Source organism: Bombina bombina, chromosome 4 (assembly GCF_027579735.1).
Source record: "Bombina bombina isolate aBomBom1 chromosome 4, aBomBom1.pri, whole genome shotgun sequence".
Lineage (NCBI taxonomy): Eukaryota > Metazoa > Chordata > Amphibia > Anura > Bombinatoridae > Bombina > Bombina bombina.
Window position 1 is genome coordinate 1,112,831,080 of NC_069502.1, and position 19,319 is coordinate 1,112,850,398.

Below are 19,319 nucleotides of genomic sequence, written 5' to 3' on the forward strand. Positions count from 1 at the left end.
TGCAGGTAAAGTAATTAAAGTACATATTATTATATTTTGTCTCTATCCAAACTTGTTTTATGTCCCTTTAATTAAATGACTGGCAAATGCATTTGTTCTAACGAGCTACTGCAATGGTTTTGAAATACAATCATGCATAAAGATTATTTTGTGGGTTCCCTATAATGTATTCATTATTATAACAAACCTGCTCCTTTCCGGGAGTGCTGGTATTCTTAACTGGGAAGCTTAGACTTGACATAGAGGGATGCTTGGTATAGATCAGGAGCTCAGGCTGCTGAACTGAAGAAACAGATTACAGATACACAGAGATCATAGTGAGCTGAACAGCAAAGCACCTTAACAGATGCTCAGCTGTGTCTTAAAGGGAGAGTCTACATCAGAATTATTATTGTTTAAAAATATATATAATCTTTCTCCAACATAGGTGTGTCCGGTCCACGGCGTCATCCTTACTTGTGGGATATTCTCTTCCCCAACAGGAAATGGCAAAGAGCCCAGCAAAGCTGGTCACATGATCCCTCCTAGGCTCCGCCTACCCCAGTCATTCTCTTTGCCGTTGTACAGGCAACATCTCCACGGAGATGGCTTAGAGTTTTTTAGTGTTTAACTGTAGTTTTTATTATTCAATCAAGAGTTTGTTATTTTAAAATAGTGCTGGTATGTACTATTTACTCTGAAACAGAAAAGAGATGAAGATTTCTGTTTGTAAGAGGAAAATGATTTTAGCAACCGTTACTAAAATCCATGGCTGTTCCACACAGGACTGTTGAGAGGAATTAACTTCAGTTGGGGGAACAGTGAGCAGTCTTTTGCTGCTTGAGGTATGACACATTCTAACAAGACGATGTAATGCTGGAAGCTGTCATTTTCCCTATGGGATCCGGTAAGCCATTTTTATTCAGACAGTAAATAAGGGCTTCACAAGGGCTTATTAAGACTGTAGACATTTTCTGGGCTAAATCGATTCATATATTACACATATTTAGCCTTGAGGAATCATTTAATCTGGGTATTTTGGTAAAATAATATCGGCAGGCACTGTTTTAGACACCTTATTCTTTAGGGGCTTTCCCTAATCATAGGCAGAGCCTCATTTTCGCGCCGGTATTGCGCACTTGTTTTTGAGAGGCATGACATGCAGTCGCATGTGTGAGGAGCTCTGATACATAGAAAAGACTTTCTGAAGGCGTCATTTGGTATCGTATTCCCCTTTGGGCTTGGTTGGGTCTCAGCAAAGCAGATACCAGGGACTGTAAAGGGGTTAAAGTTAAAAACGGCTCCGGTTCCGTTATTTTAAGGGTTAAAGCTTCCAAATTTGGTGTGCAATACTTTTAAGGCTTTAAGACACTGTGGTGAAATTTTGGTGAATTTTGAACAATTCCTTCATACTTTTTCGCAATTGCAGTAATAAAGTGTGTTCAGTTTAAAATTTAAAGTGACAGTAACGGTTTTATTTTAAAACGTTTTTTGTACTTTGTTATCAAGTTTATGCCTGTTTAACATGTCTGAACTACCAGATAGACTGTGTTCTGAATGTGGGGAAGCCAGGGTTCCTTCTCATTTAAATAAATGTGATTTATGTGACACTGAAAATGATGCCCAAGATGATTCCTCAAGTGAGGGGAGTAAGCATGGTACTGCATCATTCCCTCCTTCGTCTACACGAGTCTTGCCCACTCAGGAGGCCCCTAGTACATCTAGCGCGCCAATTCTCCTTACTATGCAACAATTAACGGCTGTAATGGATAATTCTATCAAAAACATTTTAGCCAAAATGCCCACTTATCAGCGTAAGCGCGACTGCTCTGTTTTAGATACTGAAGAGCATGAGGACGCTGATGATAATGGTTCTGAAATGCCCCTACACCAGTCTGAGGGGGCCAGGGAGGTTTTGTCTGAGGGAGAAATTTCAGATTCAGGGAAAATTTCTCAACAAGCTGAACCCGATGTGATTACATTTAAATTTAAGTTGGAACATCTCCGCGCTCTGCTTAAGGAGGTATTATCCACTCTGGATGATTGTGAGAATTTGATCATCCCAGAGAAACTATGTAAAATGGACAAGTTCCTAGAGGTCCCGGGGCTCCCAGAAGCTTTTCCTATACCCAAGCGGGTGGCGGACATTGTAAATAAAGAATGGGAAAGGCCCGGTATACCTTTCGTCCCTCCCCCCATATTTAAAAAATTGTTTCCTATGGTCGACCCCAGAAAGGACTTATGGCAGACAGTCCCCAAGGTCGAGGGAGCGGTTTCTACTTTAAACAAACGCACCACTATACCCATAGAAGATAGTTGTGCTTTCAAAGATCCTATGGATAAAAAATTAGAAGGTTTGCTTAAAAAGATGTTTGTTCAGCAGGGTTACCTTCTACAACCAATTTCATGCATTGTCCCTGTCACTACAGCCGCGTGTTTATGGTTCGATGAGCTAGTAAAGGCGATCGATAGTGATTCTCCTCCTTATGAGGAGATTATGGACAGAATCCGTGCTCTCAAATTGGCTAATTCTTTCACCCTAGACGCCACTTTGCAATTGGCTAGGTTAGCGGCAAAGAATTCTGGGTTTGCTATTGTGGCGCGCAGAGCGCTTTGGTTGAAATCTTGGTCAGCTGATGCGTCTTCCAAGAACAAACTCCTTAACATTCCTTTCAAGGGGAAAACGCTGTTTGGCCCTGACTTGAAAGAGATTATCTCTGATATCACTGGGGGTAAGGGCCACGCCCTTCCTCAGGATAGGTCTTTCAAGGCCAAAAATAAACCTAATTTTCGTCCCTTTCGTAGAAACGGACCAGCCCCAAGTGCTACGTCCTCTAAGCAAGAGGGTAATACTTCTCAAGCCAAGCCAGCCTGGAGACCAATGCAAGGCTGGAACAAGGGAAAGCAGGCCAAGAAACCTGCCACTGCTACCAAGACAGCATGAAATGTTGGCCCCCGATCCGGGACCGGATCTGGTGGGGGGCAGACTCTCTCTCTTCGCTCAGGCTTGGGCAAGGGATGTTCTGGATCCTTGGGCACTAGAAATAGTCTCCCAAGGTTATCTTCTGGAATTCAAGGGGCTTCCCCCAAGGGGGAGGTTCCACAGGTCTCAATTGTCTTCAGACCACATAAAAAGACAGGCATTCTTACATTGTGTAGAAGACCTGTTAAAAATGGGAGTGATTCATCCTGTTCCATTAGGAGAACAAGGGATGGGGTTCTACTCCAATCTGTTCATAGTTCCCAAAAAAGAGGGAACGTTCAGACCAATCTTAGATCTCAAGATCTTAAACAAGTTTCTCAAGGTTCCATCGTTCAAAATGGAAACCATTCGAACAATTCTTCCTTCCATCCAGGAAGGTCAATTCATGACCACGGTGGATTTAAAGGATGCGTATCTACATATTCCTATCCACAAGGAACATCATCGGTTCCTAAGGTTCGCATTCCTGGACAAGCATTACCAGTTCGTGGCGCTTCCTTTCGGATTAGCCACTGCTCCAAGGATTTTCACAAAGGTACTAGGGTCCCTTCTAGCGGTGCTAAGACCAAGGGGCATTGCAGTAGTACCTTACTTGGACGACATTCTGATTCAAGCGTCGTCCCTTCCTCAAGCAAAGGCTCACACGGACATAGTCCTGGCCTTTCTCAGATCTCACGGATGGAAAGTGAACGTGGAAAAGAGTTCTCTATCTCCGTCGACAAGGGTTCCCTTCTTGGGAACAATAATAGACTCCTTAGAAATGAGGATTTTTCTGACAGAGGCCAGAAAAACAAAACTTCAAAACTCTTGTCGAACACTTCATTCCGTTCCTCTTCCTTCCATAGCGCAGTGCATGGAAGTAATAGGTTTGATGGTAGCTGCAATGGACATAGTTCCTTTTGCGCGCATTCATCTAAGACCATTACAACTGTGCATGCTCAGTCAGTGGAATGGGGACTATACAGACTTGTCTCCGAAGATACAAGTAAATCAGAGGACCAGAGACTCACTCCGTTGGTGGCTGTCCCTGGACAACCTGTCACAAGGGATGACCTTCCGCAGACCAGAGTGGGTCATTGTCACGACCGACGCCAGTCTGATGGGCTGGGGCGCGGTCTGGGGATCCCTGAAAGCTCAGGGTCTTTGGTCTCGGGAAGAATCTCTTCTACCGATAAATATTCTGGAACTGAGAGCGATATTCAATGCTCTCAAGGCTTGGCCTCAGCTAGCAAAGGCCAAGTTCATACGGTTTCAATCAGACAACATGACGACTGTGGCGTACATCAACCATCAGGGGGGAACAAGGAGTTCCCTGGCGATGGAAGAAGTGACCAAAATCATTCAATGGGCGGAGACTCACTCCTGCCACCTGTCTGCAATCCACATCCCAGGAGTGGAAAATTGGGAAGCGGATTTTCTGAGTCGTCAGACATTACATCCGGGGGAGTGGGAACTCCATCCGGAAATCTTTGCCCAAATTACTCAACTGTGGGGCATTCCAGACATGGATCTGATGGCCTCTCGTCAGAACTTCAAGGTTCCTTGCTACGGGTCCAGATCCAGGGATCCCAAGGCGACTCTAGTAGATGCACTAGTAGCACCTTGGACCTTCAAACTAGCTTATGTATTCCCGCCGTTTCCTCTCATCCCCAGGCTGGTAGCCAGGATCCATCAGGAGAGGGCGTCGGTGATCTTGATAGCTCCTGCGTGGCCACGCAGGACTTGGTATGCAGATCTGGTGAATATGTCATCGGCTCCACCATGAAAGCTACCTTTGAGACGAGACCTTCTTGTTCAAGGTCCGTTCGAACATCCGAATCTGGTCTCACTCCAGCTGACTGCTTGGAGATTGAACGCTTGATCTTATCAAAACGAGGGTTCTCAGATTCTGTTATTGATACTCTTGTTCAGGCCAGAAAGCCTGTAACTAGAAAAATTTACCACAAAATATGGAAAAAATATATCTGTTGGTGTGAATCTAAAGGATTCCCTTGGGACAAGGTAAAGATTCCTAGGATTCTATCCTTTCTTCAAGAAGGATTGGAGAAAGGATTATCTGCAAGTTCCTTGAAGGGACAGATTTCTGCCTTGTCTGTGTTACTCCACAAAAAGCTGGCAGCTGTGCCAGATGTTCAAGCCTTTGTTCAGGCTCTGGTTAGAATTAAGCCTGTTTACAAACCTTTGACTCCCCCTTGGAGTCTCAACTTAGTTCTTTCAGTTCTTCGGGGGTTCCGTTTGAACCCTTACATTCCGTTGATATTAAGTTATTATCTTGGAAAGTTTTGTTTTTGGTTGCAATTTCTTCTGCTAGAAGAGTTTCAGAATTATCTGCTCTGCAGTGTTCTCCTCCTTATCTGGTGTTCCATGCAGATAAGGTGGTTTTACGTACTAAACCTGGTTTTCTTCCAAAAGTTGTTTCTAACAAAAACATTAACCAGGAGATAGTCGTGCCTTCTTTGTGTCCGAAACCAGTTTCGAAGGAGGAACGTTTGTTGCACAATTTGGATGTTGTTCGCGCTCTAAAATTCTATTTAGATGCTACAAAGGATTTTAGACAAACATCTTCCTTGTTTGTTGTTTATTCTGGTAAAAGGAGAGGTCAAAAAGCAACTTCTACCTCTCTCTCTTTTTGGATTAAAAGCATCATCAGATTGGCTTACGAGACTGCCGGACGGCAGCCTCCTGAAAGAATCACAGCTCATTCCACTAGGGCTGTGGCTTCCACATGGGCCTTCAAGAACGAGGCTTCTGTTGATCAGATATGTAGGGCAGCGACTTGGTCTTCACTGCACACTTTTACCAAATTTTACAAGTTTGATACTTTTGCTTCTTCTGAGGCTGTTTTTGGGAGAAAGGTTTTGCAAGCCGTGGTGCCTTCCATTTAGGTGACCTGATTTGCTCCCTCCCTTCATCCGTGTCCTAAAGCTTTGGTATTGGTTCCCACAAGTAAGGATGACGCCGTGGACCGGACACACCTATGTTGGAGAAAACAGAATTTATGTTTACCTGATAAATTACTTTCTCCAACGGTGTGTCCGGTCCACGGCCCGCCCTGGTTTTTTAATCAGGTCTGATAATTTATTTTCTTTAACTACAGTCACCACGGTATCATATGGTTTCTCCTATGCAAATATTCCTCCTTAACGTCGGTCGAATGACTGGGGTAGGCGGAGCCTAGGAGGGATCATGTGACCAGCTTTGCTGGGCTCTTTGCCATTTCCTGTTGGGGAAGAGAATATCCCACAAGTAAGGATGACGCCGTGGACCGGACACACCGTTGGAGAAAGTAATTTATCAGGTAAACATAAATTCTGTTTTTTATTACCCATTCCCCAATTTTGCATAACCAACACTGTTATATTGTTAGGCCTTTGCAGACTGCCTCCTTATTTCAGTTCTTTGACAGACATGCATTTTAACCAATCAGTGCTGACTCCATGGGAGTGAGCACAATGTTATCTATAAGACACACATGAACTTGCAGTGTCTAACTGTGAAAAACTGTCAAAATTCACTGAAATAAGAGTCAGTTCAACAACTTAGAAATTAGCATATTTGCTTACCTAGGTTTAGCTTTCCGCAAAAAATACCAAGAGAGCAAAGCAAATTTGATGATAAAATTAAATTGGAAAGGTGTTTAAAATTGCACGCCTTATTGGAATCATGAAAGTTTAATTTTTACTAGACAGTCCCTTTAAGCAGTGCTTTGTACGCTCTTTAGTAGCATAAGGGCACTACTGACAGCCAGAAATTCATGCCACCTAAAATGATAAGTTTGAGAAGATCGTATTCATTCCTAAGTGTGCAGTGCAGAGAAAGGTAGTGGCTTAAGGAGTTGGTTGCATTAGTCAATACAAAATAAAATTATTATTATTGTCGGCTATTTGTAGAGCGCCAACACATTCTGAAGCGCTATAAACATAGGTGGTATACAATTATTATTATTATCATCAGGTATTTGTAGAGCGCCAACAGGTTTCGCAGTGCTATGAACATGGGTGGTATATAAAAAACGATTACAAGGATCAAATGGGTGAAGGGTCCTGCCGGGAGTTGCACTGTTATAGTCAGCTCTTAAGAAGGTGATCTACAAACATGCTAAGGGGGTTCAAGGGGATTGCAATGGAGGAGAGGAACTGGTATAAAGAAAGGTTAGTAGTGTAGGTTGTATGCATCCCTGAACAGTAGAGTCTTTAGGGAGTGCTTGAAGCTTTCAAAACTAGGGGAGAGTCTTGTGAAGCGAGACAGAGATTTTCACAAGATGGGAGCCAGTCTGGAGAAGTCCTGTAAACAGGAATGTGAGGAGGTAACAAGAGAGGAGGAGAGCAGGAGGTTGTGAGCAGAGCGAAGGGGACGGGAGGAAGAGTATCTAGAGACAAGGTCTGAGATATAGGGGGGAGCAGTGCAGATGAGAGCTTTGTATGTCAGAGTCAGAATTTTGTGTTTAATCCTCAAGGCTAGAGGAAGCCAGTAAAGGGATTGGCAGAGAGGTGCAGCAGATGAAGAGCGACGTGTAAGGAAGATGAGCCTGGCAGAGGCATTCATTATGGATTGTAAAGGAGCTAGGCGGCAGCTACGGAGACGAGAAAGAACAGAATTGCAGTAGTCAAGGCGGGAAAGGATGAGAGTGGATTAAAATCTTAGTTGTGTCTTGTGTAAGGAAATGTCTAATTTTAGAGATGTTTTTAAGGTGGAAATGACCGGATTTAGCCAAGGACTGAATGTGATGAGTGAAAGAAAGATCTGAGTCAAATGTGACCCCAAGACATCGGGCATGCGGGGTAGAGGTAATGATGGAGTTGTCGACAGTTATAGAGAGATTGGGGGTGATATTGGAACCCGTCAGACTTTATTATGAAACCTAATGATGACGTGTAGTCTTAGAAGAGAAGGGGACCGAGGACAGAGCCTTGCGGTACCCCAACAGAAAGTAGTGACTGGGCAGAGGAAATAAGTTAATGTTTCTCAACCACAGTCCTCAAGTACCCATAGCAGGCCAGATTTTCATGATATCCCTTTCTAGTGACTCGTGGACTTCCACATCTTGGGTATTAGGTCCCATACGTCACTAGCTCATGGACTCTTGCCACCTATATGAAAGAAAACATAATTTATGTAAGAACTTACCTGATAAATTCATTTCTTTCATGGTGGCAAGAGTCCATGAGACCCACCCAATTTTTGGGGGGGTTATGATTTATTTTATATAAAGCACTTTATTTCTCTTGTTAAGTGTATCCAGTCCACGGATCATCCATTACTTGTGGGATATTCTCCTTCCCAACAGGAAGTTGCAAGAGGATCACCCACAGCAGAGCTGCTATATAGCTCCTCCCCTCACTGCCATATCCAGTCATTCTCTTGCAACTCTCAACTAAGATGGAGGTTGTAAGAGGACTGTGGTGTTTTATACTTAGTTTATTTCTTCAATCAAAAGTTTGTTATTTTTAAATGGTACCGGAGTGTACTGTTTATCTCAGGCAGTATTTAGAAGAAGAATCTGCCTGCATTTTCTATGATCTTAGCAGAAGTAACTAAGATTCTTTGCTGTTCTCACATATTCTGAGGAGTGAGGTAACTTCAGAGGGGGAATAGCGTGCAGGTTTTCCTGTAATAAGGTATGTGCAGTTAAAATATTTTTCTAGGGATGGAATTTGCTAGAAAATGCTGCTGATACCGAAGTAATGTAAGTAAAGCCTTAAATGCAGTGATAGCGACTGGTATCAGGCTTATTAATAGAGATACATACTCTTATAAAATTGTATTTTAAAACGTTTGCTGGCATGTTTAATCGTTTTTTACATATATTTGGTGATAAAACTTATTGGGGCCTAGTTTTTTCCACATGGCTGGCTTGAATTTTGCCTAGAAACAGTTCCCTGAGGCTTCCCACTGTTGTAATATGAGTGGGAGGGGCCTATTTTGGCGTTTTTTTGCACAGCAAAAATTACAGACACAGACATCCAGCTTCTTCCTGCATGATCCAGGACTTCTCTGAAGGGCTCAAAAGGCTTCAAAAGTCGTATTGAGGGAGGTAAAAAGCCACAGTAGAGCTGTGGCAGTTGTGACTGTTTAAAAAACGTTTTTGTCATTTGTTATTCCGTTTTTGGTATTAAGGGGTTAATCATCCATTTGCAAGTGGGTGCAATGCTCTGCTAACTTATTACATACACTGTAAAAATTTCGTTAGTGTAATTGCATTTTTTCACTGTTATTTCAAAATTTGGGAAAATTTGTGTTTCTTAAAGGCGCAGTAACGTTTTTTTATATTGCTTGTAAACTTGCTTTAAAGTGTTTTCCAAGCTTGCTAGTCTCATTGCTAGTCTGTTTAAACATGTCTGACACAGAGGAACCTGCTTGTTCATTATGTTTGAAAGCCATGGTGGAGCCCCATAGGAGAATGTGTACTAAATGTATTGATTTCACCTTAAACAGTAAAGATCAGTCTTTATTTATAAAAGAATTATCACCAGAGGGTTCTGTCGAGGGGGAAGTTATGCCGACTAACTCTCCCCACGTGTCAGACCCTTCGCCTCCCGCTCAGGGGACGCACGCTAGTATGGCGCCAATTACATCAGGGACGCCCATAGCGATTACCTTGCAGGACATGGCTGCAATCATGAATAATACCCTGTCAGAGGTATTATCTAGATTGCCTGAATTAAGAGGCAAGCGCGATAGCTCTGGGGTTAGGAGAGATACAGAGCATGCAAATGCTGTAAGAGCCATGTCTGATACTGCGTCACAGTATGCAGAACATGAGGACGGAGAGCTTCAGTCTGTGGGTGACATCTCTGACTCGGGGAAACCTGATTCAGAGATTTCTAATTTTAAATTTAAGCTTGAGAACCTCCGTGTATTGCTTGGGGAGGTATTAGCTGCTCTGAATGACTGTAACACAGTTGCAATTCCAGAGAAATTGTGTAGGCTGGATAGATACTATGCGGTGTGTACTGACGTTTTTCTTATACCTAAAAGGCTTACAGAAATTATTAGCAAGGAGTGGGATAGACCCGGTGTGCCCTTTTCCCCACCTCCTATATTTAGAAAAATGTTTCCAATAGACGCCACTACACGGGACTTATGGCAGACGGTCCCTAAGGTGGAGGGAGCAGTTTCTACTTTAGCAAAGCGTACCACTATCCCGGTTGAGGACAGTTGTGCTTTTTCAGATCCAATGGATAAAAAATTGGAGGGTTACCTTAAGAAAATGTTTATTCAACAAGGTTTTATTTTACAGCCCCTTGCATGCATTGCGCCTGTCACTGCTGCGGCAGCATTCTGGTTTGAGGCCCTGGAAGAGGCCATCCAGACAGCTCCATTGAATGAAATTATTGACAAGCTTAGAACGCTTAAGCTAGCTAACTCATTTGTTTCTGATGCCATTGTTCATTTGACTAAACTAACGGCTAAGAATTCCGGATTCGCCATCCAGGCGCGTAGGGCGCTATGGCTTAAATCCTGGTCAGCTGACGTGACTTGAAAGTCTAAATTACTCAACATTCCTTTCAAGGGGCAGACCTTATTCGGGCCTGGCTTGAAGGAAATTATTGCTGACATTACTGGAGGCAAGGGTCATACCCTTCCTCAGGACAGGGCCAAATCAAAGGCCAAACAGTCTAATTTTCGTGCCTTTCGAAATTTCAAGGCAGGAGCTGCATCAACTTCCTCCTCTTCAAAACAAGAGGGAACTGTTGCTCATTCCAGACAGGCCTGGAAACCTAACCAGTCCTGGAACAAGGACAGGGATTTTATTCAAATCTGTTTGTGGTTCCCAAGAAAGAGGGAACCTTCAGACCAATCTTGGATCTAAAGATCTTAAACAAATTCCTCAGAGTTCCATCATTCAAAATGGAAACTATTCGGACCATCCTACCCATGATCCAAGAGGGTCAGTACATGACCACAGTGGACTTAAAGGATGCCTACCTTCACATACCGATTCACAAAGATCATCATCGGTACCTAAGGTTTGCCTTTCTAGACAGGCATTACCAATTTGTAGCTCTTCCCTTCGGGTTGGCCACTGCCCCGAGAATTTTTACAAAGGTTCTGGGCTCACTTCTGGCGGTTCTAAGACCGCGAGGCATAGCGGTGGCTCCGTATCTAGACGACATCCTGATACAGGCGTCAAGCTTTCAAATTGCCAAGTCTCATACAGAGATTTCTGAGGTCGCATGGGTGGAAAGTGAACGTGGAAAAGAGTTCTCTATCACCACTCACAAGAGTCTCCTTCCTAGGGACTCTTATAGATTCTGTAGAGATGAAAATTTACCTGACGGAGTCCAGGTTATCAAAACTTCTAAATGCTTGCCGTGTCCTTCATTCCATTCCACGCCCCTCAGTGGCTCAGTGCATGGAAGTAATCGGCTTAATGGTAGCGGCAATGGACATAGTGCCATTTGCGCGCCTGCATCTCAGACCGCTGCAATTATGCATGCTAAGTCAGTGGAATGGGGATTACTCAGATTTGTCCCCTCTACTAAATCTGGATCAAGAGACCAGAGATTCTCTTCTCTGGTGGCTTTCTCGGGTCCATCTGTCCAAGGGTATGACCTTTCGCAGGCCAGATTGGACGATTGTAACAACAGATGCCAGCCTTCTAGGTTGGGGCGCAGTCTGGAACTCCCTGAAGGCTCAGAGATCGTGGACTCAGGAGGAGAAACTCCTCCCAATAAATATTCTGGAGTTAAGAGCAATATTCAATGCTCTTCTAGCTTGGCCTCAGTTAGCAACACTGAGGTTCATCAGATTTCAGTCGGACAACATCACGACTGTGGCTTACATCAACCATCAAGGGGGAACCAGGAGTTCCCTAGCGATGTTAGAAGTCTCAAAGATAATTCGCTGGGCAGAGTCTCACTCTTGCCACCTGTCAGCGATCCACATCCCAGGCGTAGAGAACTGGGAGGCGGATTTTCTAAGTCGTCAGACTTTTCATCCGGGGGAGTGGGAACTCCATCCGGAGGTGTTTGCTCAACTGGTCCATCGTTGGGGCAAACCAGAACTGGATCTCATGGCGTCTCGCCAGAACGCCAAGCTTTCTTGTTACGGATCCAGGTCCAGGGACCCAGGAGCAACGCTGATAGATGCTCTAGCAGCTCCTTGGTTCTTCAACCTGGCCTATGTGTTTCCACCGTTTCCTCTGCTCCCTCGACTGATTGCCAAAATCAAACAGGAGAGAGCATCTGTGTTTCTGATAGCTCCTGCGTGGCCACGCAGGACCTGGTATGCAGACCTAGTGGACATGTCATCTCTTCCACCATGGACTCTGCCTCTGAGGCAGGACCTTCTAATACAAGGTCCTTTCAATCATCCAAATCTAATTTCTCTGAGACTGACTGCATGGAGATTGAATGCTTGATTCTATCAAGGCGTGGCTTCTCCGAGTCAGTCATTGATATCTTAATACAGGCTCGGAAGCCTGTCACCAGGAAAATCTACCATAAGATATGGCGTAAATATCTTTATTGGTGTGAATCCAAGAATTACTCATGGAGTAAGGTTAGGATTCCTAGGATATTGTCCTTTCTCCAAGAGGGTTTGGACAAAGGCTTATCAGCTAGTTCTTTAAAAGGACAGATCTCTGCTCTGTCTATTCTTTTGCACAAGCGTCTGGCAGAAGTTCCAGACGTCCAGGCATTTTGTCAGGCTTTGGTTAGGATTAAGCCTGTGTTTAAAACTGTTGCTCCCCCGTGGAGCTTAAACTTGGTTCTTAAAGTTCTTCAGGGAGTTCCGTTTGAACCCCTTCATTCCATTGATATTAAACTTTTATCTTGGAAAGTTCTGTTTTTGATGGCTATTTCCTCGGCTCGAAGAGTCTCTGAGTTATCTGCTTACATTGTGATTCTCCTTATCTGATCTTTCATTCAGACAAGGTAGTTCTGCGTACCAAACCTGGGTTTTTACCTAAGGTGGTTTCTAACAGGAATATTAATCAAGAGATTGTTGTTCCATCATTGTGTCCTAATCCTTCTTCAAAGAAGGAACGTCTTTTGCATAATCTGGACGTAGTCCGTGCCTTGAAGTTTTACTTACAGGCTACTAAAGATTTTCGTCAAACATCTGCCCTGTTTGTCGTTTACTCTGGACAGAGGAGAGGTCAAAAAGCTTCAGCAACCTCTCTCTCCTTTTGGCTTCGGAGCATAATACGCTTAGCCTATGAGACTGCTGGACAGCAGCCCCCTGAAAGGATTACAGCTCATTCTACTAGAGCTGTGGCTTCCACCTGGGCCTTTAAAAATGAGGCCTCTGTTGAACAGATTTGCAAGGCTGCGACTTGGTCTTCGCTTCACACCTTTTCAAAATTTTACAAATTTGACACTTTTGCTTCTTCGGAGGCTGTTTATGGGAGAAAGGTTCTACAGGCAGTAATTCCTTCCGTTTAAGTTCCTGCCTTGTCCCTCCCATCATCCGTGTACTTTAGCTTTGGTATCCCACAAGTAATGGATGATCCGTGGAATGGATACACTTAACAAGAGAAAACATAATTTATGCTTACCTGATAAATTTATTTCTCTTGTAGGGTATCCAGTCCACGGCCCGCCCTGTCCTTTTAAGGCAGGTTTAAATTTTAATTAAACTACAGTCACCACTGCACCCTATGGTTTCTCCTTTATCGTCTTGTTTCGGTCGAATGACTGGATATAGCAGTGAGGGGAGGAGCTATATAGCAGCTCTGCTGTGGGTGATCCTCTTGCAACTTCCTGTTGGGAAGGAGAATATCCCACAAGTAATGGATGATCCGTGGACTGGATACACTACAAGAGAAATAAATTTATCAAGTAAGCATAAATTATGTTTTATCCTGTTCCTCTTTTTTTAACCTTTTACTCCTTTTACACCTCACTAACTTGGCTATATGTTAAACTGAGGTATGAGTGAGGTGGGAGGTGTATTTATAGGAATTTGAGGTTTGGGAAACTTTGTCCCCTCCTGGTAGGAATGTATATCCCATACGTCGCTAGCTCATGGACTCTTGCCACCATGAAATCAATTAATTTATCAGGTAAGTTCTTACATAAATTATGTTTTTTGAGAGATTGAGCTTGAGGTAGACATCCAGTAGGAAACTGCAGAGACATCACAAGAAATTAACCTCCCAGTGTGAGATAAGAAAGATAGACAAGCCTTTTTTAAAGGTTGTTCTTGCACCAGCTTTAAATACAATGAACTCTTATTTGCAGCTTTTCTGAGTACACTGTCCCTTTAATTACATTGAATCAAATATGCCATTGTGAACACAACTATAAAATAGACGTCTCATTATAGTTTATAAATTGTGTCCTATGTAAGAAATTAGAGAGATACCCACAAATTAAGTAGAACAATTGGTTTAAAAATTGTCTGCTCACAGGATCATCTAGGCAAATGCTTGTCTGAAAAAATTGCATGTACCAATGAAGGATGCCATGACAAAATGCTGCAAAAGGACTTGAAGGACCATCTGGACACGCACTGTAAATTAAGAGAGGAAAAGTGTAAATACTGCAGTCAGAACATGGCTTCAATAAACCTGAAGGTAACACTTTGTTAGTGCTCAGAAAGATAGAAACCGATTTCCTTTATATGTTGTTTTAATGATAAATCTACAAAGACTCAAGAATTAATCCTTTTGAAAAACAAAATAGTAATTTATGTAGCTAAAATTGCCATAATTAATATATTAAGGTCAGAGTGACTTGCTGATGGTAGCAAAACTTGTATATGATTGGTTGCAGGTCTTGCAAGGGCCATAATAGTAAAAATATTACATGTGCTAATTTGTTAGGCCATTTGATTTTAAGGCTCTGCTCTGCTAGTACAGCACAAAAGAAGAGGTGCACTCGTAGTCACAGATGTCAATGAAGGAAAACTTTATTGTAGAATTCTTAAAACCTCCTTAGCAAAGGAAGTAAAACAAACAATGATCAAGTGGCAGTGTGAGTGGTGAGAGCTCCACTCCGAGGACTGTCTGCTGACGCGTTTTGGCTCAAAAGGCCGTAAACGTAGCTTATATCTGCTCTGCTAGTCCCGAGCAGTACTTCCTCTGCATGGATTTAACATACAGTAGTGTAGGTTCAATAGTCTTAAAATCACATGCTCTAACGCATTAGAACATGATATTTTCCTACTAGTATGGCCTCTTAAACTGCTACCTCTAGAAACTTCAAAAATATTAAGCAACTAGGAAACAGGTGGCTATAGAAATCGACAGAGTAATGTGGATAGTATGTTATAATACCACATCAGATATTTATTTTCTTTTATACCAGGCTGATAATGATAATGAAAAATTCATATTAGTTTATATTTATGCCAGGGTAGAGCCCCTATTAAAAGGGGATACTGTTTTGGCAAAAACAAGAATATATATATATATATATATATATATATATAGGCCGAAAATGGCATTTTTGGGTATTTCGTTTTTCGTTTTTTTGGCCTTTTATTTTCGGTAAAATTATTGTGTAGCATATTTTAAATTTGATGCCAGCCTAGAGCTGCTGTTTGAGTTCATTACTTGACTTACTGTTTTGCATATAATAATAGTTTTCTAGGACTATACTTTATTTTGACAATTGGTAAAAAAAAAAAAAAAAAAAAAAAAAAGGTTAAATCTGATTCTGTTACTCTGAACTAAATAAAGAATAATACTAGCGATGGACCAAAATTTGAGCCGCCGAAAATGTGCAATTCCAATTTCGGCCCAAAGAGGACCAATATGGCTAAAAATCTACAGCCCTCTCCTGTTCTATTGAGTTAAATGTATATCCTTAGCATAAGGTGAGCAGCACAGAACTGGCATGGTACACAGAGCACACACATAAGTACCATGACATGATGATATTTGAAACCAGCAGTGCCCTTTTTTTTTTTTTAGAAGGAAACCAAAATTCTGAATACAGTTTTCAAAGGAGGATAAGTAACATGTTTATAAACACTTGATATTATCAGACACAGCCCTAAGCACACACAGTGAATATGTATAAGCCTTATATACAGTGCTCATACATCAGCCTCTTGTGCGTAGACATTCTATTCGCCTGAGGCAAATATGCGTGCACACTATATATGCATAAGCCCCAAGCTCACACACAGTTGGTACAAATTAGCACCCACCAGACCAGACAGTGTATACAAAAAAGCATAGTAACTTTCTATAACCACCTTGCACGTAAGGTCGTAGCTAAGTCCGGTGGTCCTGGTGATAGGTGACAGGCAGACTCCATTTGGGGCTCCGGACATATAATCTGACGGGTCAGTGTGAGACCCAAACCAGGAACTAGGCAGAGATACGATGAGAGATGATCAGGTGCAGCCACGCCTATCGCACGGATAACTACACCCAAAAACAAAACACATTTTCACCTCTTATTGTTGTCTGGCTATAACCACGCTCTCCCTTGTAGAGCTCCACCAGTTTCACTGCAGATCACGCCCTACGGTACGTGACCACACCCATTTGTTGGAGATTTCCCGTCTACAAGCTCTCTCAGCTACACACACACCGTAGTTAAAAAAAGAAAAAAATAATTTCAGTTTCGGTTTTCGGCCAGGGACATCCTGAATTTTCGGTATCGGTTTCGGTCCAGAATTTTCATTTCAGTGCATCCTTAATATATAAATATATATATATATATATATATATATATATATATATATATATATATATATATATATATATATATATCATGTAAGAGATGGGTCATTGTTATATTGAATACCTTTGAACAAAATTTGGATGTTCTATAGTCTAGTGATAATTCAATATAGAAAATAAAAGGACAGCCCTGGTGCTGAGCTTTAAATATTGAGGTACATGTACAGTATCGATCAATTGTAATTATAATGATATTTAAGGTAGAATTTGTTGGTTTTCTTTTTCAGGGTCATATAAGAGTGTATTGCCCTTTGTATCCGGTGTCGTGTTCAAATAACTGCTCCTTTGTGTGCCCAAGAGAAGAGGTAAATTATTGGCAGTACAGTAGTAGTTAATTTGATAGTAACTAAAGTACCACTAAATAGATGTATTTTTTTCAGAATTTGTTATTAGATATTATGTAGAATACAGGTATATACAGGCTTATAAAACCACATTTATATGTGTCAGAAATCAACAACAACAAAAAGTTTACAAAGTAATGTTTTCTTATTTTAATATATATATATATATATATATATATATATATATATATATATATATATATATATATATATAGTTTGAAGTGCTAGCACAGCTAAAATAAATAATGTACATTGCTAAGTCTCTTTTAAATGCTTAACACCTTTCATGATTCAGTTAGAGAATACAATTTTAAACAACTTTCAATTTTCTTCTGTGATCAAATTTGCTTTGTTCTTTTGATATCTTTTATTAAAGAGTAAAACTAGGCAAGCTCATAAGAGCTCAGGAGTGTGCATGTGTATTTAGTACTCTATGGCAGTAGTGTTTTGCAACATTATTTGTAGATTTCTTATACAATATTGCAAAACACTGCTGCTATAGAGTACTAAATACACGTGCACACTCCTGAGCTCTTATGAGCCTGCCTAGTTCTACTCTTCAATAAAAGATACAAAGAGAACAACGCAAATTTGATAACAGAAGCAACATGGAAAGTCTCTTAAAATTGCTTGCTCTTTCTGAATCATGAAAGTTTAATTTTGACTTTACTGTCCCTTTAGTTAGTACTACTCATACTACTTTAGTTAGTACTTGGGTCTACCAAAGACCACTCATACTACTTTAGTTAGTACTACTCATACTACTTTAGTTAGTACTTAGGTCTACCAAAGACCACTCATACTACTTTAGTTAGTACTACTCATACTACTTTAGTTAGTAATTAAAATAGTATAAGTGGTCTTTGGTAGACCTAAGTACTAACTAATGAAGTATGAGTTGTATTTGGTAGACTTAAAGGGACAGTCTAGTCAAAATTAAACTTTCATGATTCAGATAGGGCATGTAATTTTAAACAACTTTCCAATTTAATTCTATTATCTAATTTGCTCAATTCTTTAGATATCCTTTGTTGAAGAAATAGCAATGCACATGTGTGAGCCAATCACACCAGGCCTCTATGTGCAGCAACCAATCAGCAGCTACTGAGCATATCTAGATATGCTTTCCAGCAAGTGATATCAAGAGAATGAAGCAAATTATATAATAGAAGTAAATTAGAAAGTTGTTTAAAATGACATGCTCTTTCTAAATCACGAAAGAAAAAATTTGGGTCTCATGTCCCTTTAAGTACTAACTAAAGTAGTATGAGTAGTCTTTGGTAGACGTAAGTGCTAACAAATGAAGTATGAGTGGTATTTGGTAGACGTAAGTACTAACTAAAGTAGTATGAGTAGTCTTTGGTAGACGTAAGTACTAACTAATGAAGTATGAGTGGTATTTAGTAGACTTAAGTACTAACTAAAGTAGTATGAGTAGTCTTTGGTAGACGTAAGTGCTAACAAATGAAGTATGAGTGGTATTTGGTAGACGTAAGTACTAACTAAAGTAGTATGAGTAGTCTTTGGTAGACGTAAGTACTAACTAATGAAGTATGAGTGGTATTTAGTAGACTTAAGTACTAACTAAAGTAGTATGAGTAGTCTTTGGTAGACTTAAGTACTAACTAAAGTAGTATGAGTAGTCTTTGGTAGACGTAAGTACTAACTAATGAAGTATGAGTGGTATTTAGTAGACTTAAGTACTAACTAAAGTAGTATGAGTAGTCTTTGGTAGACTTAAGTACTAACTAATGAAGTATAAGTTATATTTGGTAGACTTAAGTACTAACTAAATAGTACGAGTAGACTTAAAGGGACAGTATACACCCATTTTCATATAACTGCATGTAATAGACATTACTATAAAGAATAAGATGCACAGATACTGATATAAAAATCCATTATAAAACTGCTTAAAAACTTACTTAGAAGCTTTCAGTTTAGGTCTGTTGAAAAGCTAGCTGTAAAGCCCACTGCAAGTGGGAAATAAGACCCTCCCCCCTCCCTCTTCTTTTGCATATGAAAAGACCCTTTACACAAACAGGAGCAAGCTGGAGTATGTATCTGACGGTATTCTCCTAAAACTTTGGGGCTTGGTTAGGAGTCTGAAAATCAGAGCAATGTTATTTAAAAATAAGCAAAACTATACATTTTTAAAAAAACAACAACTTTATGGGCTATATAAATAGATCATCTACACAACATTTATGCAATGAAAAAATGAGTGTATAATGTCCCTTTAAGTACTAACTAAATTAGTATGAGTAGTCTTTGGTAGACCTAGGTACTAACTAATGAAGTATGAGTGGTATTTGGTAGACTTAAGTACTAACTAAATTAGTATGAGTGGTATTTGGTAGACATAAGTACT

General features: G+C 40.9%; 1 protein-coding gene across 6 annotated transcripts in view; it reads left to right on the plus strand.

Annotated features, from left to right (window-relative positions):
- Positions 1–19,319, plus strand: part of TRAF5 (TNF receptor associated factor 5) — a 319,757-nt gene that overhangs the window by 241,045 nt on the left and 59,393 nt on the right. For all 6 annotated transcript variants that reach the window (XM_053712398.1, XM_053712400.1, XM_053712397.1 and 3 more), the window contains 2 exons: positions 14,319–14,483; positions 16,832–16,909. In XM_053712398.1, coding sequence (XP_053568373.1) covers positions 14,319–14,483; positions 16,832–16,909 — 243 coding nt within the window. The remainder of the gene's footprint in view (positions 1–14,318; positions 14,484–16,831; positions 16,910–19,319) is intronic.